The following is a 25825-nucleotide window of genomic DNA, read 5'->3' as shown; positions in this document are numbered from 1 at the left end:
ACATGTGAATACCAAGGGCTTCCTTTCCTCTCTTTAGCAGAAACTCAAATCTCATCTCCCCTTTCCTTGGAGCAAGATCTGGAGGTTTTAGAGGCCTATAGGCTAAATATATGTCAATGGTGTGACTTCCAGTCAGGATGGAGAGAGCCCCAGGACAGGGGACACAAGTCACGTGCCACATTGCGTGGTTCAGAATGTCAGTGATATGGGGAATGGTAGAAAGAATCTTCATAACTCACGAGAGGATACTTCAAGGGTTACAAGGTTGTTTGATTTTTTTGACTTCATACTCTCATTTGATTCTTATGAGTTATTACAGTGTGTAAAGCTAACGTGATTGTAGATGATATTGGGGGAGCCTTTGTGTCCTGAGCACTGAGAGATGCTCCTCGGGTGCTCTGTTTGTGATCAGCTAACATCCAGACAGCTGTGTCTCCCTGACTCAGTTTTCTCTCTGTGCATCTGCAGGAACACAAGTCTCACCAATTCTATAAACTGCTGTGGCTCCCTATTCCTTTTAGGAGCAAATGGAAATCCTTTTGACTGGTTTTTAGCAATGGCCCCATGGACAGTGGCCTGCATGACCCAGCTCTGATTTATGTTTTCAGACCTTGTTACAGACAATTCTCCATTCTGGTCATATGGACCTTCACATTCTGTATATCTGTCCCTATACTTACAGGATTTCCCCACATCTGGAGGACCCTCCCTTTGCCCCTGCACCTCTCCCTAGTCTCCTTTCACATTCTGCTTAAGTGCCACCTTTACTTCAGGTCTTACCTGCCCTCCCTACAGCTAGCATCCCCATCTACCCACTCGGGATCTCTTTTGATATACCTGTATCATATTGCTCTCCGTTCAGCTAGAGTGGAAGCTTTTTGAGGGTCACTAGTGTGTTTTTTTACATAGGAAATGTTTAATAAATGTTTGTTGGCTTATTGATTGAAAGAGACAATTTTAGGCTTGATATGAGGAGAAAGCTTCTAAAACCATCAGCTGCCTGAAGAGGTAACAAGTTCTCCCTTATCACCAATGGTATCCAAGTAAATGTGAATGACTGAGAAAGTATAGAGATCAGTGCTTAGGAAGGGGTCATGGTCCAAGGTCATTGGAGTCCCTGGCTATAATTTTCAGCTTTTAGTTTAGGAAAGGTAGAGATATATCTGTTTGTGTTTTGGTATCACAATGAGCCAAAGTGTTTAAGGGAGAGTAAGGGATGCATTCCTGTTCTGTTATTTTGTGTGTTTGGTAAAAATAGCTTAAAAGTTTGCATTCAATGAAAGGAAATTCACATTTCAGGTTTTCAGAAAATGTTCTATTTACCCATGGCAAATTAAGTACCTACATTTTCAACCTTCTTATAGAATCTTAGTAATCATAGTGTTAAGTTTTAGGAAATGGAAGTTTCAGAGTAAGCTTTGCCTCCTTAGTTGGTCAAAATGGCCATACTCTTTCCTCTGGGGGGGGCAGGAATCTTTTGAATCAGGGTCTTTCTTGTGGGAACACCTGGTACCTTCCCTGCCTGAAACATAATCAATGTATATTTATTTTCATGAATCAACTAAAAGCATGCTGATTGTCTTGAAAAGAAAGAATTTAGCTTCTATTCATGAAAAACATCCTCAGGGTATGTTATGGAATCCTATAAGTGGAAAGTATCTTATAAGTGGAAAGTATCTTACAGAAGTTAGTCATCTAGCTAATCTTTTCTTTTTACAGTTGGGGAAACTGAGCCCTATAGGGACAAAGCGATTTTCCCAAGGTCCCATAGATGTACCGGGAGTAGTAGATGGTATAGTAGAGGTGATCATAATAAAAGCTAGCATTGATAGAACCCTTTAATATATGCATAGTGCTTTATAAAGATTATCTCATTCTATCCTCATAACAACCCTGGGAAACAGGTGCTACAATTTTCCCGATCATACAGATGAGGAAACTGAGACTGGGAGACATTAAGTGACTTGCCCAAGGTCACACAGCTAGTAAGTGGTGTTATTCCTGTGTTCAGTAGAGTTTGACTCTTTGTGACCCCATGGACCACAACACGCCAGACCTTTCTGTCCTATACTCTCACCCAAAGTCCATCCAAGCCCAGGTTCATTGCTTCCGTGACACTATCTACCTCATCCTCTGCCATTTTTGTCCTATTACCTTCAGTCTTTCCCAGCAATAAGTTCTTTTCCAATGAGTCCCGTCTTCTCATCTTGTGGTCAAAGTGTTTAAGCTTCACCCTCTGTATTTGACCTTCCATGGGTCATGAGCCACACCCAGATCTTTTTGATTTCAAGTTCTGAACTTTCAAATCCTACCTAAGATGCTTACTAGCTGTGTGACCCTGGATGAGTCCCTTAATCTCGGTCTGCTTCATTTTCCTCATCTGCAATAGTAATCCTGCCTCCCAGGATTCTTGTCAGGATTAAATGAATTAATCCCTTAGTAAACCTTAAATGTTAGTTATTGTCTTTTATTAGTATTATTCTGGTAATCGGCAGATCAAAAGCTGAGACCACAACTCCCTGTTCTGTCCTCAACTCTTCCCTCTTCACCATTTGGATGGTTCTTTCCCCTTTTTCCAGTAGAGATTAAACATGGAGAAAAGTTTACAAATTTAATGTATTTTTCTGGGTATCAAAATAATACTCCATAGACACATTTGAAAAAGCTTCCAGGTGAGAGGGCCCAAAGCAGTGCCTTTTTTCTTGCAGTTCTTGCTGGCTTGATGAAGCATTTTGAGGAAGGAGCAGGACTGGGTAGCTCTGTGCAGCTCTCTGGGCTCCTTCCTCTCCTTCCTCCGTGCCTCAGGCGTCACTGACGTGGGCATGTCTCCTTGGGAGGTGACCAGCTCTGCTGGCTACCATTACATTCACCCCTTTTTGCAGCTGTTCCTCCTCATGCCTTTGTCATTTATCCGATGGCCAAGATGCAAATCCAGTTCCCCATGAATAACGTCCAATTGCTCTATGCTTTAATATTATTACGAGCCACACAAAGCATTATGTATTCCATTCAATGACTTCTGGTGGGGCAGCTGGCGAACATCTGTTTTCACTTTCATCTCTGAAGAATAACCGTACTGTTCCCTATATTTGGAAAAACAAAAGAAAAGAAAAGAGGTGTTTTCAATGTCCATCAAGTTGATTCTTTTTTCTTCCCTCATTCATTCATTCATTCATTCACCGATTCCACAGATTGGTATTGAGTAAGTAACGTGCTGGGGACATCACTGGATTCTACAATGAACCTTGGACTGTAAGCACCACGAAGCTAAGAACTGGACATGGTCTGTCTCTCATTTTTTTGCACAGTGGATCCTTAATGAATCCTTGTTTCATTTGTGCGAATGAATGAGTGGAGGCAACAATGTCCCTCCAAGGTGGCTTTATCACTGTGGTTACTTCCACCATGAGTCGACCTTGCCTCACTGTTTTCAGGGGTTGCCATGGGCCTAAATCCCTCACTAGATGTCTGAAGTGAGGATTCACTGATTAGAGTCAGCTGTCACCAGGTTCATACTTGAAACTTTTTCGGCTTGGGAGAATTACTTAGAGTTTGCACCAGAGTAGCTCAATGAGGAATTGAATACGCATGACGAGAAAGGAGGAGAATTGATTGTTCCAGTCTTTAGGAAGCAGAGAGCAGAGAGAGAGACAGAGACAGAGAGAGACAGAGAGACAGTGAGAGTAGAAAGAGACAGAGAGGGAGGAGAGAGAGAGACAGAGACAGAGAGAGAGAGACAGAGAACTTATTAAGCACTTAATATGTGTCACTGTGTTTAGAGGCAGGGATACACACACAAGTCAACAAGACAGTTTTTCCCCTTAAGGAGCCTCTGTCCTAACAGGGACAGACAGGCTATAAAGGGGAATGGGGTACAGAGAAGGAAGGGGCCACAGGGGGAGACAGCTCCTGGACACGTGGCAGCTGGTGGCTGTTGAGAAGAGGGAGCATTCTGGAGTGAGTTGGAGAGAAGTGAGCATGACTGAGGCTTCTCAAGCAATGGTGGTCAGGGCCAGGAACTCAGAAAAGCAGACCCCAAGGGCAGAAATGGAAAAATAAAATAGCAGTGCAGACCAGACTGAGAGAGTGGACAAATGGAGGGTAAAGCTTTTCTCTGGAGTCAAGTCTCACGGGAGGCTTTCTGTAGATCCCTCAGTCCCCCGGGCACCTGTTTCCTGTCTTGGCTTAGTCAGGAACCCTGTGAGAAGGGCCAAAGAATGCCCACCCCTGCTGATCCTCCCATCAAAGATCCCCACGGCTCTCGGAATGCTGAGGTCGCCTTTGTAGCACCTCGGGGCTTGCTGCTTGTTCTAAGCATCAACATAACTGGCCAAAAACATTTTCCTTCAGAACCCACTCTTTGCAGGACCCTAGGGATACAAAATTGGTTCTGGAGCAAGTCTGGTCCTGTTCTGTCCTTTGGGGACTGAGGAGACTATGGAAGGCACAGAGGACTGGAAAGCAAAGGGTCAGTGGGTTTTTTTTGGCTTTTTTTTTTTGACACTGGAAGTCCTGATGATGACTTGTCTGGGGTGGGAGAGAAGATGGAAATATTAGTGGGAGTCATGTAGTGTGAGGCGGAGGGGCAGCAGACAGGGCTGTCGAGGTCAGTGGGTGCTTGTATTGTCTCCTTTAATCCTGAGAACAACTCTGGGAATTAGGTGCGATTATTATTTCCATTTTACAGATGAGAAAAATGAGGCATACAGTAGTTAAGTAACTTGCCCACACTCACAGAGTTGATTGTCTGAGGTAGGAACTAGACAGATAGCTGAATAGTTAGGACGGAATAGGGGGCTTTGATATACATGAAAAATGTAGATGTCTTCCTTGTACAGTCATAAATTTCAAGTTAGGTCATAACTCTATAAGACAACTTAGAGATGACTTTGTCCAGTCCTTGTGATTCACAGGTGAAGCCCAGAGATGATCAGAGTTGTGCCTGAAAGCTGTACTAGTAGTATGTGGCAGTCATGATTCAAACTTGGGTCTTCTGCCTCCAGCTCCAGCCACCTTTCCGCTGCACTGTGCTGGGCAGAAGGCATTGGCCAGTGAATTCAAGCCTGAGTGCAGTACAGCAGTGGCTACTGGACTGATCCCAGGTCTGTCACCCAGCAGGGATGGAAGGGACCAGGAGAGGCCTGGAGGGCCACGGCTCCTATTCTCCCTGGGGACGTGTATCTGACTGTGTCTCTTAGTCTGAAAATGCAGATGGAGCAAATATGGGAAATATTCACTTGTTAGGAATTTTTTTTACCAAAAGCACGTGTCTCACTATTCATACTGTGTAAACAAAGCTGCACTTCAGAATTCTTCCTGCTGTGCCAGGGCACCCAGCTGGCAGGGTGCCCTCTGGGTAAGCCTGCCTGTTCACCTTAGTAGCTCTTGCTTTCCTTCTTCACCCTGCTCACCTGACCAAGCTGTCTCGAATGAAATGGGAACTTTTTTTGTGGTGATGTGTCCCTCATCACCAGAAGCATCCAAGCCAAGGATGACTGAGGACTATTGTGAAGGGGACCCTTGTAGCCTCTGAATATTCTGAAATGATGAAAATAAAATAAAATACAGAAGACTACAAGAAACCAGTTATCCGCATATTAAAAACAAAACAAACAAGTTTATGGACCCTCTATGCTGACCCAGTAGTGCAGTGTTCCAAGTCTGGGGTTCTAGGCTGCCTTGATACCTCCTGAGGCAGCTTCAGCTTCTGCCTCTCCTCTTGGGTCGCGGTGCAGGGCCATTCCATCAGCCTCCTACTGCAGCCAGAGCTGAAGACCTGAAACCTCCCATCCGGGAGGTTTCTCTTAATGCTCTCAAGCTGGGTGTTCAGCAGATCCTGGGACTTCTGCCTGAATGTTGATATGGTAGCAAGAGAAAAACATCATGTGACAGTCGTCTGCTTTCCTTCTCACTTTCACATTCTTACTTATTAAAATAATGTGTTGCCATGGCTTACATTGCTATGAGTCACATTATCTCCTTACTTCCCATCTTAAAAAAGTATTTATGAATATTCTCGGCAGTATCTAATGACACTTCAGACCAGAGCCCCCTGTTGTGTTAGAGATGTTCTAAAATGATTAACTGATCTGTGTCAGCCCCAAAGCCTTCTCTGTCCTAAACAAAGGGATTCAGGCCAGCCTTCTTAACCCTCTGGGGCTTGCTCTAGGCTCTGTCAATAGATTTTAGAGGCTTCATGAATTTGAATGGGAAAAAATGACATCTTCTGTTTTCACTATTATCTTAGCAAAACTCTGCATTTCCTTTACTTATTTAAAAATGTTATTCTGGGAAGGTGTCCACAGAAGGATGAGCAACACCCACAAACCTTTCTTTACCAGATGCTAAAGGGGTTTACGGCACAAAAAGGGGTAAGAACTCCTGGTTTCGAGAAGGTGAACTGTGGATGGTCACAAGATAAAAGGTTTGCTTCTTTTTGTGTACTTAGGCCTGTAATGAGTCGGGCTGTGGTGTGAAGGTCAGAGAGCTGGTCATGGAGCCAGGAATACTTGAATTTAAGTACTGACTTGGATGAAAAGTGACTGTGAGATGTTAGGCAAGTCATTTCTCCCTAGGGTTCTGGCAACTCTCAAAGGCTGTAAGTTGCAGAAAAGGTACCCACCTGTATTTATAGAGACATTGTCTCATTGGGAGCTCACTCTACCAATGAAATCACACATCCAGACCTGTTCTCTATTTTTATAGTTAATAATATTGGCATTTGGAATTTGCTATTTAGTTTTCTAAATTTTTATTAGAAATATTTTCCTGATTAAGATATACCAAGAAGTGGTCATAGATTTTGATTTGGAGCTTAGAGACCGTCCAATCCCTCACTGTACAGAGGAGGAAACAGATTCACAGAGGTGACTTAAAGAACTTCACCAAGGTCACAGAGGTGGCTCCAGTCAGGGCTGATTGGGCTTGGAACTCAAGTGCTCTGTCTCCTAATCCAATCCTCCTTCCACCATACCATGCTGCTTTCCAGAAATGCTAAGCCGACTTTGCTCATCTGTTGGAATTTTTATTTCACAAAAAAAACGAATTGGCCATGGCTTTTAGAAATTTCACAGGATTCCTTCAGCACTTTATCGTTTTCCCATTTTGTCTCTGATATCCAAATGGTCATATTTAGGTGTTATTTGCCTTGGGAAACAAGTAGCATTTTTATAAAAGAAGATTACCTAGATATTTCAGTGTCTGATATCTAAATGGTTGTATTTTGGTGATATCTGCCATGGGAAACAAGTAGGGTTTTTTATAAAATAAGATTACACAGATACTCATGAAGCATAATGCTACAACAAGAAAAAAATTTTTGTGAGTGCATGTGTGTGTGTGTGTGTGTGTGTGTGTGTGTGTTGCTCTGAATGCTTAATTGCTAAGGTTCTCAGCTAGTAAGAACAAGGACTGCAGTATCCTCAAGGATTTGAGTGAATTTCCAGAGAACTATTGCTTAGGTAAAGAGATGTGTTCTAAGCAGATGAAAAAGCCTGATTTGAAAGTACAGAGTTGAGCCTCCTCAAGGAGGTGAGAACAGCTTGAAAGCCAGACATGGTTCCATCTTCTGTCACTTCTTCTCTCCTTGTGTTGCCTAGGTTATTTCCAAGAGTGAGAAACATAATTTTGGCTTTGAAAGGATTTCCATCTCTGGATAGTAACAACAATCACTTCCAGTTGGATGTCCCCATGATTTGAGCTTATGGAAGGAGACAGTGGTGCAGTGGAAATGAGAGGACTTGAGAATTCTGCCAGTACCTTGCCCCCTAGGACACCAAATACTGATGTTTGGCTCTTTCCTTACCAGTTTCACCAATATAACTATCACATCACCACCACAACTTATATCGCTCTGGAAACAGTTGAGAATTTTGAATGGAAATTACAGTCTTGACTTTGGAGAAACCTTGATGTTTGTAATTTTCTTAACCGTGATGTTACAGATAATGTGTTGTGATGTCTGTGTATATGTTGCGTGGATGGGATTGGACTGTGAAGGTGAAGGCAAAAATATTTGTATCTGCTTGTCATGCCCTCCTATGTCTCTACGAAGCATGTGAGACAGTTCTTGGACAAGGACTTTCATTTCCTTGACAGCCAGATTCCTGGCTTGTTGTTCGTCTCATTTAGATGTGAATTAAAGACTAACCAGTTGTGGGAATATGCAAAGTCTCCTGTCCAGTAGACTTGCAGATTTACTACTCACAGGGGAACTACAAAGAGGTGTGAAAATAAACCTTTGAGAAAAACAGGTGCAGATCACAAATGTATTTTGTAATTTTATCATTATATAAGTGCCCTCTTGTTAGATCTAGAATCCTACAGTAAGAGAGAGAAGGGATTTTAGTGGCCCTCTATTCTGTGATATTCAAAATATATTAAAGAAACAGGGCTTACTTTGAGAGAGCTCTAGCTTGTGGTCTTTCCTTTGGTGTAGTGAATTCTGCTTCATGTATTTTAAAAAACAAACTTTTGCATTTTGAAATAAATTAATTGCACAGTCTAACAAGTACCATTACATGCCTCTATGGCATTGAACCATCAGAGAGGTATAAAGCCACCAATGTTTCCAGTGCAAGTTGTCTGACACCATCCCTGAAGTCTCTTGGTGAGAGGAATATCCATTTTTCTAGTTCTATAAAACATGTCTATGGGGAAAAAGCAAATGATTTTCAGTGAATAATTTTAGTCATTTTAGGAAGTTAATCAATGAACGCATGAAGCTAAGGATAAAGAACAGCTCGAAGTAACGTCATTAAAGAATTAAGTCATAGACAGAGGACAGTTTGGATTTCAAAAGCCTGTTTCATGGGCCCATAGTCAAGCATCATTAATGTAATTCTTTTAACTAACTAAAATAAAGATGATTTATTAGTCAGCCAATAGCAGGGTTTTCATGACTTATTGGGTGCTCTTGGTCAGATGTGCATTTCCCAGTTGAATCGCAGGTCATATGATTAAACCATTTATTTTTTATTACATACTTTTTTTTCTTTTGGCAAGATGAAACAGTGTCTGCTTTAGATGACCGTGATCTTTAGAAGTATGTGGACTGCAGACCATATTGGGGACCCAAGGAGCTGTTTCAGTGGTAGAAAAATACCTAGCTCTAGCATTTCCAATTTTACAGCTTTGTAATAGCACAGCCAACAAATGTCAGGCCATTTAAAGATATTGGCATCCACAAAATGTCACTGAGGTATAAACAGGGCTCTAGTAAGGTTGCAGAAACTGTGTACTTGGATCAGTGATGGAAGATTGACCCGTTCTGAGTCATTGTCTTGACTTGAAGAAAATGGGACTGGAGACAAAGGAAATTAAGGCTCATTGGTTATATCACTATTCTGCAACTCTTAACCTGTTCCACTGGGGGAAGAGGAAGTGATAGTAATGGAAAGGAAGAAGGGAAATGGCTTTCTGGCTACTAAAATATGGGAAACATTTGTGATTCATTGAGGACAGAGCCTATTTTGGCTTTCAAATTGTTATCTCTAAGATAGCGTCTGTAAATGTTTCTTGGTCGGTTTAGTCTTTGATTGATTGTCTCTCTAAGGATGATGAGACTCCGGATGTTATATTCCTGAACTAGAGGTCCAAGAGATGAAAGTTTGGACCATTATTGACCATTGCTGTCCAGAGATACAATCTTGTGCCAAAATAGGATACCAGAAAGCTTGATGATCTTTGTGAATTAGTTAGGAAATTATTAGAATCCTTTTTCCCCATCTATAGTATTGAATTTGATTTTCAGGGCTAACAGAAAAGTTATTGCGTTGTGTAGGGTTTCAGCTGGGCAGTCTTCAAAATGATTAATGAGAGCTGTGCAACCCAAACCTCGTGAGTTCTCTGGGAAACAGTCATGGTATCTCGGTGTTTGAGTCAGAGGGTGATGGCGTTGCGTCAGCATTAAATCTATTTTGGGGTGCTCTAATGTCATTAGGACCAGTGTCCAAAAATCCTCACCAAATTCAGGAATGTTCTATAAAAAGGAGATTGGAACTGTGACTTCATGTGGAAGGTTTTTTTTTTTTAATTGATTGAGAAGCTAGGCTAAAATCCCACCCCCACCCGTCACCTCATTGAGATTGGACTTTGATCACTAAACACACAAAGGCCTTCTAAACTTTGGAGCTTTTGACTTTGGCAGAATCTCAACTGTTGACTGTTAGAATTTTCTTTAATTAGCAGAAATAGTGGCTATGTACAAGTTATTTATGTGTATATATATATGCTTCTGTTTTTTATTTTGTTTCTTTCCACGTAGAATTTGTGCAAGATTAAAAGATTTGCTATGAATAACAGATTTTCTTTTTAAAAAACTTTTTTTAAATCTAAAGGAAAGTGATTTTTTTTATTACTTGGCAAGGGTTCAGAAAACCTTTATTTCCATTTCTGTCTTTTTTTCATTGTTAGAAGCAAGCTGTGCAGGTTCTTTGAGTTGAAATACTCTAATGGAAATAGTGTGTGGCATCCTGTGACACTATATGGGGATTATTTCAAATATTCCCTTTGTTGGTGCTTTAACTTCGTAACACAAGTCGTATCACCAAGAGTTTATTAAACATTTATCATGTGCCAACCACAGAGTTAAGCATGGGGAATGTACCTCCCCCTTCCTCCTGCCAAAAAAAACCCCCCAAAACAAAAAAAAATCCAGTCCCTGCTCTCAAGGTGCTCATGGTCTAAGGTGGGCAAGTGAGGTGCAAATAGCTATGTATAAATAAGACACAGATAAAATAAATTCTCGAACATTCTCAGTGAGAAGGAAAGACTGGGAAGGTTTGCCAAAGTTGAGATGTTAGCTGAGACTTGAAAGAAGGCAGAAAAGCCATGAGACAAAAGTAAAGAAGGAGAGAGGTCTAGGAGAGTCAGAGAGTGAGGTGATGTAGCATCTTGTTTAAGGAAGAGAAAAGAAGCCTCTGTGACTAGATTGCTGGGTAAATGGGCTGGGGGTGAGGGTGGGGAGTAAGGACCAATGAGAGTAGTATAGAAGGCTGGGGAGACAGGACAGGGCCAGATTAGAGAAGGTTTTAAAAATCAAAGGAAGGATTTTCTGTCTCATCTGGAGGGCAAGAGGGAGCTACTTTGAATAGTTGATTGAATGGGGAGCAGCATGGTCCAACTTGCCCTTTGAGAACTGAGTGAAAGGTGGACTAGATGTGGGGAGACTTGGGGCAGGGAGGGTGTTCAATGAGAAAACCTTTGAATATGGAGATGATATCTGAGTTTCAGTTCTAAATATCTTTGTGACATTAAGCTAGTCACAGCACCTCTTGGCCCTCAGTTTTTTGGTTTGGTTTGGTTTGGTTTGGTTTTTCACGTATAGAATGAGGAGGGGAGCTGGTGAAGCAGCTGCTGGAATCCTTACCTTCTGGAAGACCTAGGACTCAAAATAAAACCTGAAGGAGTTGCTATTGCCTAGCTAAGGGAGCTAAGGGACAGGTCAGTTGAGTGCCGTCTTCAGTAATCTTGGAAGATTGGGATGATCATCTATGCTTTAGATCCCAAAATAAGGGATGAATTTAAAATATGAAAGTTTCTAGTTGGGTGCAAAACATTTCTGACTATCGAGACACTAACTACTGCAGTGAACATCAAAAATACAGGATATGCACATTCTGATTAGGCTAAAGGGGGGATGGATATTGTAGCAATGGCTTGAAAGGAATATAAAAAGAGAAGTATCTGGAAAATGAGTATATGTTTAGTTTTAGTAGTAATAATAGTTACTATTAATAAATAGTTACGTTATTAGTTACTAATAATGAAAACCTTTCTATAGTGTTTTAAGAGTTGCAAAAAACTTTACAAATATTATATCATTAAATCTGCACAGTACCCTGAGAGGTAGGTATGTTATTATCCTTATTGTAGAGATAAGGAAAATGAGACAGGCAGAGATTAAGTGACATACCCAGAGTCATGCAACTAGTAAGTCTTGAAGCTAGATTTGAACTCAAGCCTTCCTGAATTCAGATCTCATGCTCTACTGTAGTATAAAATACATGTTTACGCACATGCTCATTTACAAAATGTCTATATAGTTCTTGACGTATGAGTTAGTGCTTCATGGTATGATTCTAACTATATTTGTTCGAATGTAGTAAAACTCTGGGAGTCTCCATCTCCCTAAGGAAAGAATTAACAGATAGGATACAGTACAGTAACATTTATTAAACACCTGTTATATTCACGGCATTGCTTGTCTGACTTAGGAGTCAGATGATATTCCAAGGTCCCTTCCTTCTCTGTAGTGCTGGGATTTTCTAATAATCTTTAAGCCCAGAATTAAAAACAAACTGGAACCAACCCTGACATTTTCAGTTTTCACCACGAAATAATCATTTTTAGTGTCTAACATACAAGTTACCAAATTTACAGGGCAACAAAAACCCACACCTCTCATTGGTAAATTAATCATTGGGGTTATTTTTTTAAGAGGAGAGTTCATAGTTAAGAAAGAGCTATAGAATTTTGATGACTGTAGATCATATAAACATGAGGAATCATAAACAGTTATGATATATTAATCATATTATAAACAACAGTAATACCCTGGCCAGAGTTAGTCATTGAGGCCAGTTGGGAAGATGTTCATTTGACTGTTTATTTTAAGTTCTTTAATTGCCTCCTACCCTAAAAGGCTCCTGCTGTTTTATCTTGAACGTCTGCTAGGGATTATTCCTAGGCATGAACATGATGCACAAGCAGTCTTGGGCATTGTTATTAAAAGGAAGTACAGCCAGGTGTGCCTATACCTACATATCCATCCCTCCGATGCTTTTTTGACAGTGGAATGACATTCTAGCTCCTGGGTGCAGAGGGTACTCCCCCCGACACCTGCTGGTTGGGATCTCTCATCCTCAGTGCCAGAGGAAACAGCATTAAGATTAAGTTGTAGAAAAGGTTCCAACATGCATGACAGAGAAATTTTCCTCACCTGGGAATGCCCTGTATTTTGAAGGAAGGAGCTGGTTATGGGGAGAGGCTCAGCCTGGGTTAGCTGGGGGAGCTGACCACTCCTTTTGAATCACCTCTTCAGGGCATTTGTATTTATCTTGTATATATCCAGTTTGCTGAGTAAAGTTCCTAAATACCAGACACAGCTGTGTGAAAAAGCTCAAAAACACCCAGATCCAAAGGAAAACCAGGCAGGATTCCCTTTGAGTAGAGGGAAATTAAGTAACAAATAAATACGTGATTTTCAGATTATCAACCATATGGTGTTTTTGCATCCCTCTGCTCACACCTTTTAAGTAAGATTATAATTAATAATTGTTGTAGTTCAAAAGAAAACATTTGATATTTGGGAAAACAGCACAGCACCACATAACAATTTATTTATTTTCAAGACTGTGGGAACTTAATGAGATATAATACCAGAGATGATAATTCGGGTCTATTCAGTTGGATAACATTTTATCAAAGTTTCACTATGTGCAACAAACCTTCCTAAGGGCCCCAAATCGACAACTTCAATATGCGCATAAAATCAAACTGTAAAATTATGCATTTGGCCTGTATTTATTTCAACATTCTCTACTGTTTTATGATTTTAACCTTTTTCAAACCCAAATTGCATTGTTTTTCATATAGAAATGATAAGCAAAAAGCAGTTTAGAGAAATGCAGCATTTCCAGAAGTGGCTATTATCTTGACTGCCAGTATGGTTTCCTACCACACAGTTTTAAAAACTTTTGCCATCCTATCTGAAAAAAAAATAATCTTTTGACAACTATTTTAAGTAGGAAGTCCATGAATTCCCTTGAGAGTTGCTGGCAAATAAGGAAGTTCACAGCATGTCTCAGAGCAGAGGATGGCTTGTGAAACTGCTTAAAAAACATTTGAGTATCTCAACCATCTCAAAGGAAATGTTGTTTTGCCTCAACAATCGAAAGAAACATTTCTATTCTAGACAAACCAGCATTTCAAATGAAAGTTGGCTGAGTGGGCTATTTTATTTGGAAAATACTTTGTGGTGTAGATTAGTGTTCCTGTAAATCTGGCAATAATCCCTTACCTCCACAGTGTACACAAATATGGCCCATCTTTATTATTATTAATTAATATTATTCGTATTCTGCTAGAATTCTCCATTTTGAAGATCATGGGCCCCTAAATTCTGATCCGGTGAAATATTTCATTCATATTATATCCCATATTTGGTAGTAGAGATGAAGGAGAGCATGTAAGACATAATTATGTTTTCTTTCCCAATGGAAAATTACTGCAGTCTGACATAGAGTTTGGATTCTCAACACCCACCTTCTCCCTTTCCTTCCTCCCTACCCCCTTACACACACTCCAACCAAACACACACACACACACACACACACACACACACACACACTATCCAACAACAGAGATGTTTTTGAGATTTCAATACCAGACATAACTATATTCAGAAGCTCCACAACCTTTAAACACATCACAAAGATAATGAAAAACTCGTTTATATAGGTAGGGGGCAATGAATTCTTTGCTAGCCCTCCCCTTAGTGGAAATTGAAAATAGTATTTTAAAAATCCGTTTTGACAAAACAAACTTTTATTGCTCCAGACTCTTAGGATCATGGATTAACAATTCCAGAGGAACTTGAGTAGTTACTTTTCCTATAAAGGAATTGAAGCCCACAGAGATGAAGTTACTTGGGTAACTATATTCATTTCCCCCCTTGGGGGGGTTTGAGTTTATTAGAAATAATATAAATTTTATTTGCTAATTCCCTGTTTGCATATATGTGAGTATATGTATGTGTTAATCCTCGCCAACTTTTGGTAAAATTTTGTCAGATTATGTTGAAAGAAGTTTAGAAAAAGCTTTAAAAATAATACCCAGGCTCTCCTAAAAAGAACATATGTTTCAGCTGAATAGCCATCTGTCCTACTTTGATAAGCTCCATTCAATGTAAATTTAATGGTCTGTCCCCAAAATCGTTTTACCCACACTTGAATCAAGGAGAAACTTATGGTTCTTTAAATAGCTGTACAGTGCAGTGGATAGAGCACTGAGTTTGGAATCAGTAGGATTCATCTTCATGAGTTCAAGCATGATTTTAGACACTTCCTAGATGTGTGACCCTGAACAGATCACTTAACCTTGTCTGCTTCAGTTTCCTCATCTGCCACAAGAGTTGGAGAAGGAAATAGCAAATTATTCTGGTATCTTTGCCAAGCAAACCTCCCCCACCCCATACAATTGAAATGACTGCACAGTAACCATTAAGTTGACCCCAGACTTCCTTAGTCTTACTTTGACTTCACGAGAATTCAGGAACAGGAGTTCCTTAACATGGGCAGAATACCTCAAGTCTAGAAAGAAGGATGAGAAAAAGTGGATGATCTTTCATATGGATTTTCCTCATTTTTTCAGTTTCTTTCTTGCCTCTAGTGTCCACAAAATGTGCCATGTTGTTGTGAATGGTGTCCTCTAAATCCCACGATGAGCTACTTTGGATCCAAAAATTACCGTTCAGTATTTTAGTATTAATGACTATCAGACGAGTTCCAAAAATGCAGCCACGATTATATCAAATTATGTCATCATTCCATTGTAACAGATGAAAACAAAGCTTGTAAATATATACTTCATCTTCCTAATTTAAACCTGTGAAAATAAGGAAAGTACTGCCAATGCAGGTAGCAAATATACAGATGCACTGGTTTGGAATTTCTGAGTGTCCTCACTGTGCTGACATACTGTGGGATGTGAGTGTCTCCCTCATGTCATAGCATACCGGCCAGAGATGGACCAGAGGCATGATCGATGATTCAAGCTCAAGATCCCCAATTGAAATCCCTTCCTAAGAATACAGAGGAGTTGCACAGATTCAAGTCAACAGAATAGTTTCCAGAAGAGGGGAAAAAGGAGTCTTTGCCTTCTTTCCAAGCTGTTGACTTGTTTGTCATTACTGCCTAAAGATCTTTGGATCATACCATGTCCTATGATACCAGCAGAGGGAATGACCTCTAGCTGTCAGCATGGAATAAGAATTATTCTTCTGTATTATGCTATCAACAGCAGCCCAGCAGCATTCCCCATGCTGAAATCAAATTCTCATTTTATTCCCTGGAACTCATGTAGACCAATGTCCTGTTGAAGGTAATAGTGTTCATTATTTATCACATGCCTTAAAAACTCCACTTGATTTTCTATCATAGAAATTTTGGAATCTTAAGGTAGAGCTCTCAGAGACCTTAGAATTGATCTCACCCTACCTCCTCATTTTACAAACAAGGAAAAAGAAACTAAGAGAGAATAAGTGATTTGCCAAGGGTCATGGAGCTGGTGAGCATCTGGGGCAGGATTTGAACTCAGATCTTAAGGTTGGTGAGGGTAAGAAGGAACTTTCTTTGTGAAATTCTGCATTTCTCTCAGGGCTCTGAACACAAGCAGCAAATGAGTATATGTTGAGTTGGATGAGGTTATATTATACTGTACTGGAATAAACTGAATTGAATTGCTCCCCGATGAACCATCCAGTCATTTGTCTGACTGTGTTAGCTGCATCTTCAGCTTGCCATGTTGAGTGATGTTGTCAACAAACCTCTCTCTGAAAAAGATGCATTCTCTGGGTCCTAGCTCAGTGCAATTCAGAACCATGCTGTGTTTATGATAATAGCTAGCACTTAGATAGGTTTTTGCCTGGTGAGGACCATCTTCATTGTTTCCAGAACAAAGGGAAAGTCAAACCACTATTTATTATGCACTTTGCTCTAAGGCGTTGGTTCCTACAAAGTACCCAATGAAGGCAAGCTACACTGTCTTCCATTTTCCTGTGCTTCTGTGAGCTTCTCTGTTAGCTGATCCATCAGCCTGGAATGGGCATCGCATCTGGTTTTTGTTTCTCCTTAGTTTCTCCTGAGGCTTTGGCTACAGCAAGTTCTCAGCTCCCCAAGAAGCCAAGCCAGTGTAATCAGCTATCACTTATTCAGACATTTTTTCACACTTTCAAAGGAAAGCCGCAGATCAGCTCTATGGAAGATAGGTGATTGCCACAATCAATAATTTATCTCTTTGATGGCTTTAAATATGATTGTGTTAGAAGGCAAAGGGAAAGGCTGATTCATTTCCCATTTCTTTATAGTGCCCTAATCCCTTCACAAATAACTGGTGTTTGAATTTTGCTAGTTCAGACCTCCCTGGTTTCTGCTGTGCCTGGCAAAGACCACAGAGGGTGCCCACAGGAGTGCTGTTAATTGGAGAGCTCTATAGAATGGGCCCAGAAAATTGAACAAGGCTGAATGTAGTGCCACTTAATTCTCCTGTTCTTATCTTGACTCATTTATAGTAAGAAATGTGATGCAGGAATATTTTGGCTCAGAATTTCCTATTTGGTTCCTTTTTATAATAAAATGATTTTTTTCCCTTTTCTCTTGGCTTTCCCAGAATCACAGCAGCTGTGGCTTCCAGGAGGTTGGCGGCTCTGCCCTGTGGGTTTGACTTGGCATCCAACCTCATTGTTTTTCTGTCTTGTTTTATTTTTTTGTTTTTTTGCGCTGAGACAGATACCTCCCATTAGTTGAATACTGTTTATAGCATCTCATTTGAGCCTACAGTAACTTTGTGACGTATACAGAACAGGGATTATTCCCATTTTCCAGATGAGGAAAATGAGGACCAGGGAAGTTAAATGACTCACCCAAATATGCATGATCCACAAATATGCTACAGATGGCGATCCAAGAAGGGCCAAGATCTTATTGTTTTGCATTGCTACATATAAAAATTTTTAAAAAAAGAATGATTGCTATGAAAAAAATCAAACAATTGTTGTTGTTCAGCTTTTAGTCTCAGAGAATTTCTTCTTGTTCATACACAATTCAAAAGGAGTCTTAAAACCTGATCTCTAGCACCTTCTTGCTATTAGACATGCTTTAGTATGCAAAGATTATTAAAATGACATTTGGCTGGCTGTGAAAATGAGGGTCATGCATGTTGTTAAGTATGCCAACCATGGGGACAGATGGCTGAAAAATCCCTGTCTGCCTCCCTCCAAGGTAGCTGAAACACATCATTCAAATTAGATTTCCTGGCAAATTTTGTGATAACCACAAGTTAAGTTAAATTAGAGGGTAAGGTCAAAATATAACAAATTAATTTTTACTAGAAAAATCAAAGGAATCTTGAGAAACAGCCTGATTTTCTATTAAAATCTCCATTTTATCTACGCACTATTGCTTCTGATTAGAATCATTGGTAGAAGAGGTTCTGGGAAAGTAGTAGTAGCAGTAGTAATAGTAGTAGTAGTAGTCGTAGCAGTAGTAGCAGTAGTAGTAGTAACAGCAGAAGCAGTAATAGTAGTAGTAGCAGCAGTAGTAGTAGTAGCAGCAGTAGTAGTAGTAGCAGGAGTAGCAGTAATAGTAGTAGTAGTAGCAGTAGTAGTAGTAGAAGAAGAAGTAGGAGTAAAGGAAGCACATCATACTACTACTCATAGTATAATAATAGCTATAGGAGTAATAATAAACATGTTATTCAGTTGTATCTAACTCTTCATGACCCCATTTGGGGTTTCCTTGGCAGAGATACTGGAGTGCTTTGCCATTTCCTTCTCTAGCTCATTTTACAGATGAGGAAATGGAGGCAAGCAGTTAAGTGACTTGCCCAGGGTCACACAGATAGTAAGTCATGTCTGAGGCTGGATTTGAATTCAGGAATCAGTCTTCCTGAGTGTAGGTTGGGAGCTCTATGTGTTATGGCCCCACCTAGCTTCCCTGATTATAATCTAGAATTTCTGTAACACTTTCCAGGGCAGTGAATAGATATTTGATTTTGTTGGGATGGGGAGTCCTAGATGAGCAGGTCTATACCTTCTCTGAAAATTAAAGTCTTAAAGACTATAAGTATTTATAGTCTTGGGGCACTGAGGGGTTAAGGGACTTGCTCAGGGTTATATAGCCAGAAGGGAACCAAGGACCTATTCATCTGAAGATCAAATCATTGTCTGCTGTCACAGTGATTTTAAGGCTTGCAAAACACTAAATAACTATGATCTCATTTAAACTTCATATCTACTCTAGGAGATATTGTCATCCCCATTTTACAGATAAAGAAAGTGAGGCTTAGTGAGATGAAGGACCTTGTCTATGTTGTCCTAGCTAGCAACTGCTAGAGACAGGATTCGAACACATCTTCCTTATTATATGTCAAAAACCATCCGTGCTGAATTCAATCAATAAACATTCGTAAAGAGCATATTCTAAGGGCTGCAGGTACAAAAAGAAGTCTCGGTTCTCATAGAGTTCAGGTTCCAGTGGAAGAAACAGCATGCAAACAACTGCATGTGCTCCTATATCTAGGCTTCATGGAGAATAATTTGGAAATGATCACCAGAGGGAAGACACTTGTGTCAAGGCAGGTGAGAAGATGGGACTTTACCTGGGACTGGAAGAAAGCTGGGGGAAAGATGAAAAAGGAAAACATCTCAGGAATGGTGGCAGCCAAGGAAACTGCCTAGAGTTAAGGGATAGAGTATCTTGTTTGAGAAACAGCAAGGAGTCAGTGCAGCTGGAACACAGACTATGTGTATAGGGGTGGCCTAAAATGTGAAAAGACTGGGAATGGGGATGGAGAAGCTTAGGAAGTACCCTATAGTATTTTTAATTTGATCTTAGTGGTGATGGGAGCCTTTGGAGTTTGGTCACACTGGTGCTTTAGGAAGCTCACTTTGACAGCTAAATGAAGGTTGAGCTGGAATAAGGAGAGACTCGAGGCAGGGAGACCATTCAGAGCGTACTGCAGTATTCTAGGCAGGAGATGATAAGGATCTTCCAAATTCTCAGTTTTGTGTGGAAAATGGTACTGATTTTTCCTTTCTGTTTTTCAGAATATTGGTTAAGGGCTCATTGCTAAAGTTATATTTCCTATCAGTGTCTCAAAATTTATGTTATTTCTCAAGGATGAAATAGAATAAAAACTGTGAATCCATGAAGTTGTGCATTCAGCTTGAATAGACTTGATATAGTTGACTGTAGGAACATTCTGGCACCAAAGTTAGTCATCTTACATCGTTCCTAGACACTCTAAAACCAGATGTCGTAGTGTAGCGAGCAGTTTCAAAATATTCAACCGAAGATTGTCACCGTCAATCAATTTCATTTTGAAATGTTGAAGTGCCTTTATAACTTACTTTTTACGGTAACAATGGATTTACCAATTTATAAAATGTATTTAAATTTACAGTGGTAGAAAATTGGTTCATCATTGTTAATATACTTTCTGCAGATAGGAAGGTAGTTAATGTCAAGAATATTGTCTTGTTTGTCTGTAACTGATGAGAAGAGATTGCAGCTTTTTTTCAAACGTGTGTTTATTGTCCCTCTATTGTAGGGTCGCTGTTCAAGAGAGAACTGCAAATATCTCCACCCACCTCCCCACTTAAAAACACAATTGGAAATAAATGGACGCAACAACCTGATTCAGCAGAAGAACATGGCTATGCTGGCCCAACAGATGCAACTTGCTAATGCCATGATCCCCGGCGCCCCGCTACAGCCCGTGGTAAGCTGGCACTTGGAGTATTCTCATTGTCCAGGCACGTCTTGGCATCTGATATCTTTTCAACAGGCCATTGGAAGGGAATCTAGATGGAATCAAAATGGTGTGTGTGAAGTGTGCAGCCCTTTCTGGGAACCAACGGCACCTAGCTATAGTGTCAGACACTTTATCATTTAACTATCTTTACTTTAATTAGCAAATGATGTCCAAGTTCTTGCAGATACTAAGTCCCTCAGTTTTGTAAATGCTTTTTTGGTAGCTCCAAGTCATTAAGCTGTCACAGTCATGTGTTGAATACATTCTACAAATACCACTTTGAAATCATAGTGATTTTCCCCAAGATTGATTATAGTCTATTCCCTGGGTTATTGGTCACTCATAGGCCCTTCTACCTGGAATAGAATTGGACGTGCATGTGCAATTGACAGAGGCAGAAGTACTCCTTCCCATGATATCCTGACTGTTTTTAAAGCTAATGTAAAAATAGCTACGCAGTTAGGAAAACTCTGGGATTATGGATCCAGTGTGCAAATATGTGGAGAGCACTGTGCTACAGCAGTCATTTTTCAACTAGAAATCACAAAGGAGGACTGTCTCCGGAAGGGTCCAGCTGGGGCTGCTGCATTTATTTCATGCCTAAAATCATCGTTTCAGTGAGGCAGTTGAGGAATGGTGGTTGGAGGAATGCTCTAGAAACAGATGTAGGATCCACTCCTTTGGTTTGCCCACGCCGCTTCCTGGCGATGTGAAGTGGAGGAATGTAAGGAGATGTTTCCAGTGTTGGGAGGAGGTATCTTCAGTCAGAGTCCCATGAAAACAAGGTGGTTAGACTATTGATTGCAAGGGAGTTTATTGGAGACAGAAGAATAAAAATTACCTTTCCTATATGAGTGAGGTGAGAAAACATGATTCAGAATACTTTCTTTTAACTGATATTTATTTTATTTTAAAAGTAACACCAGCTTAAACATTTATTTAAATTGACACAGATGCCAGCCTACTCATTTCAAATGACTATACTAGGCAGTTTACTAACTTTTTCTTCCTAAAGAAATCCATGAAGACACATTCCCTCTGGGCACAGGATGATAAAATTTCTTTATTTCACTTCTTGGGCCTTGCTAGCAGCCTTGGGGGATCTGATAGGCATGATATAAGTAGCTACCAATTTGTGGACAACATGATACCACCCTTAATGTTAGATAAGTTGCAGGGATTAAATATTTAAAGCACTTAGAATCAGATTATGTTCTCTCCCTAACAGGAAGCATTACTAGAGGCAGGAAATATTGTTTGCCTTAATAGTGGAGCACTAAATTTGGCCATAAATGTCAGCCGTTATTAGAGGAGAGCCACCCAGGCTTGACTCCAAAGTTAACACCTCTCTGCCTCTAACCTGCTTTGTGATTTCAAAGAATGTGAAAACAGCATCCTCCATGGTATGGAAGACCAACTTTAGGTAATCCGTGGTATTAATAACCTGCTGGATGACAATTCTGAGTACCTTTAATGAATTTTAAACCCTGATATTTGGTACTTGGGCAAATCATTGTGTGCCTCAGTTTCCTCATCTGTCAAATGAAGGAGTTGGTCTAGGTGTTCTCAAAATTCAGGAATCTTTCCTGTTTTCCTTCCCCCAAGTTTGTTGTTTGCTTAGCCTGTATCAGCAGTCTCACACAGAATGTTCTTTGATCGTCATTTGTCATATTTCCAGGGATACCTAGAATACTTGAATTGTTTTTGAGAGCTGACTTCTCCAGTCTGCCTAGGGAGTGGTCCAGGGAAGGCTTTACTGTTACTGCTGAGCATCCCAAGTAACACCTCCATATCTAAAGTGACTTTCAGGACTTTGGTGTCCCCTTTCATCCACCCTGCTGTATGTGGTGTGACTCTGTTAGAGGGTGTCTAGCCTGTCTCCAGGTCATGTGAACAGCATGGCTCAACTGGGTAAAAAGCACCAGCCTTAGGAGAGAATTGTTTAAAGTGAGACAACTTGGTGAGGTGAGAACACTTGTCTGAGAGTTAGGCCGTGAGGAGAGTCTTCATCACCCAACTTCGAATGATCAAAACAATTATCACACAGGATTGTCCTGTAAACCGAACAGTGCCTGCCAAAGGCTTCGGGAACTTTACAGCACTGGGGAATTGGGGGCTGAATTTCTGTAGTATTTGGGAGAAAGATGGGAAGAGGAGGAGAGAGAATCTGGGAGAGCAAGTGAGAGAGAGAAAAAGAAGGGAGAGAGAGACAGAGACAGAGAGAAAAACAGAGAGACAGAGAGAGAGACAGAGAGAGCATTACTGCATCATACAGTAGAAAATACCAACTAGATTTGAAGTCAGAGGTCCTGGGTTCAAATCTACCTTTGCTACCTGTGTGATATTGGGCCTCCCTCACTTTCGCTTTTTTCTTCTTTAAAATTAGAAGATTGTACGGAATGATCTTTTAAGAGTTCTTCCACCTCTCAAGCTTTTCTACACATTCACAAAAGAAGTTTATTTTGACTTCCAGGCTTTTACATTTAGCTGTTTTTTCAGGGTAACTTTTGAATAAATGGTAAGGATTAGGAGGGAGACAAGAAGAACTGAAGGACTTTGAATTTTTTTAAATCCATTACTCCGGAAGCCCCAGCTTCTAAAATAGCCTCATTGGTCTTTTGTTTTTACTGTGTGTCTGTGTGTGTGTGGGGGGGAGATGTAGAAAGAATCCAATCAAAAGCCCTGTCAAATGTTAAATCACATTCAGAAACAAAACTTCTCACCAGATGAGTTCAAAAGTGCAAGCACTGATTGGTTTCATTTCTGATTTTTATAATTGAAAGGAGAATCATATTAAAATATCCTTTCAGACACATTTCACATTTTTCTGGGCATCACATAAAATATTACCAGGCACATAATACACAGCACAGCTGTATGTGTGCATATGTGTGTCGATGTGTGTTACTCCTTAATTCCGAGTGACTTCATCTCCGTTAATCCTGACCCTGTCCATGTGACTTTTGAGAACGAATGACTTGGCTCCTTGGTGTTCGCCATATTCATTTTGTGACCTCCTAGGTCTTGGGACTCTTCTCAATTATACTGATTTCTCTTTTCCTATCTTGTGTCTCCCAAGAGTGCGTGGCATCCTTGAGGGAAAAAGCTCTTCTGGTTTTTATCTTTTTGTTGCAGTGCCTTGCATGCAACAGGAGCTTAATAAATGTCGGTTGCCTGTGAATTTAAAGATTGCCTTGTAAAAGTCTGTCTACACTCTAAGAAGACCCGTGAATGGTCTGAAAACATTTTCAGCAAGTTAAGTCATCAGGCATTTATTGAGCACCTACTGTATTCCAGGCATCATGCTTAGCACGGGGGATACAAAGATACAGAGCTCACAGTCTTGTGAGAGAGATGGCATGCGGACAACCATGTCTGGGCTAGATACATACAGGATACGCTGGAGAGGAGCAAGGAAAGACCTTAAGGGGGATCCAAAAAGGAGTATTCCTGGAGAAGGTGGTGGAGATGAGGCAGGAACAACGGCTGGTGAAAATGCCTCTAACTGAAGATGATTAGAACTTGCTTCTGAAAGTGTGGGAGGAAGAAGGAAGTGGAAATTGTCAAGTGGCCCTCCCCTCTTTTAGGTTAAATCCACTTGTGGAAAATGGCTCATTTACTGTCTAAAATCCTAGTACGAGCAGCTAATTTCTGCAGCGGAGCCGAACAACGAGCACATTCATTAATTAGGGTCCAGTGTGCACTCCTGTTTATTTTCAAGGCTAATCACTGATTTGTTTTTCAATGAGACACTGAGCTTCCTTGGAAGTTGTGGGTATTAATTAGTCAGTGAAAATGTTTTTTCAATTTCACATCGTAGCTCCAGGCTCAATCAGTACAGTAAAAACATTACTGTCAAAATAGAAACAAACTAACAAGCGATTAGCCTTGAAAATAGAAGTGTAAACAGAATGGAGCGAGATTGCTAATTGTTCTTCCCCACTGTGGGCTTTAGCCAGCCCCAGGTCTATGCCATTTTCTTGGTTTTAGCCATTTATAACCTCAATACATGTTCACTGGGACACTTCAAGAGTCCTTAACCCTAGCTTACACCCTTAACTAAAGGTTCCAATCAAATGATGTATCCTGCTCCCACTGGTTACCTTTAAGAGAAAATGGAGTGGTCCTTGGTCCATCCAATTTCCATTCTCCCCTAATTTAAGAGCTGATTGCACAGACTGTCCTTTCAGAACTCTCTGTTCTAGCCACACTGGCTTATGTCATGCTCCAGGAAGGCTTATCCCATCGGCCACCTCTGTCTTTGCACTCTCTGGCCCCCATGTCTCTCCCCTTTCCTCTGAAGTACTTGCTGTGTTCAGAGCGGCCAGCTTGGTAGCCCCTTCTACAAGATGGGTGATCCTGGTTCTTAGCAGGCCCTCTTCATGCTCAGCATGTTGCTTTCACTTTACTTGGGCATGTATTTTCTATAAAATGGTCTGGATTTCCTTCCAGGGGAAAATCATTTTCTTGAGGGTAGAAGCTGTTTAGTTTTTGGATATCCAAGTACCTTATACTCTGTCTGACTCATAGTAAGGGCTTAATAAACCCTGATTAAATGGAATTGATTGAAGGATATTTTCTGGAATCAGTTGGACAATCAACAAGTACGCCTGGCATGCTAAATACTAGAGATATAGACACAAATAAAATAATTCTTGCCCTCAAGGAGTTCATATTCTATTGGGGGAGAAGGTATATACAAATCTATACAACATAGGTTTATTCACATATATGTATATACACACACACACACACAGAAGGTTATATACAAATCCATGTAACATAGGTTTATACATATATGTATATATATACAGACACACATACAGAAGGTTATATACAAATCTATATAACATAGGTTTATTCACATATATGTATATATATACACACACATACAGAAGGTTATATACAAATCCATGTAACATAGGTTTGTATATATATACACACACATACAGAAGGTTATATACAAATCCATGTAACATGGGTTTATACATATATGTATATATATACACACACACATACAGAAGGTTATATACAAATCTATGTAATATGGGTTTTATACACACACATACACAGACACACACACACACATCTCACCAAACCATCTCTAAAGTAATTTTGACAGTTAAGGCTCTAACAGCTGGCCAGATCAGGAAAGCACAGCTGGAGACACCGATCATCTGATTATGGCTGCCCAGATCAGACCCCACTGCCCTGAACTGAAAGCCTGGCCCTGGAGAAAAAGAACATGGAGAGTTTTCTAAAATCTGTGTTTTAAGAAATGAAGAAATAGTGC

General features: G+C 40.3%; 1 protein-coding gene across 11 annotated transcripts in view; it reads left to right on the top strand.

Annotated features, from left to right (window-relative positions):
• MBNL1 (muscleblind like splicing regulator 1) overlaps positions 1–25825 on the top strand; it is a 256785-nt gene that overhangs the window by 186433 nt on the left and 44527 nt on the right. For all 11 annotated transcript variants that reach the window (XM_072618709.1, XM_072618700.1, XM_072618704.1 and 8 more), the window contains one exon: positions 20329–20499. In XM_072618709.1, the coding sequence (XP_072474810.1) occupies positions 20431–20499 (69 nt within the window). In that variant the 5' untranslated portion in view covers positions 20329–20430. The remainder of the gene's footprint in view (positions 1–20328; positions 20500–25825) is intronic.

Source organism: Notamacropus eugenii, chromosome 6, assembly GCF_028372415.1.
Source record: "Notamacropus eugenii isolate mMacEug1 chromosome 6, mMacEug1.pri_v2, whole genome shotgun sequence".
NCBI lineage: Eukaryota > Metazoa > Chordata > Mammalia > Diprotodontia > Macropodidae > Notamacropus > Notamacropus eugenii.
The sequence above is the reverse complement of the archived record's forward strand: the minus strand, read 5'-3'. Positions and strand labels throughout refer to the sequence as shown.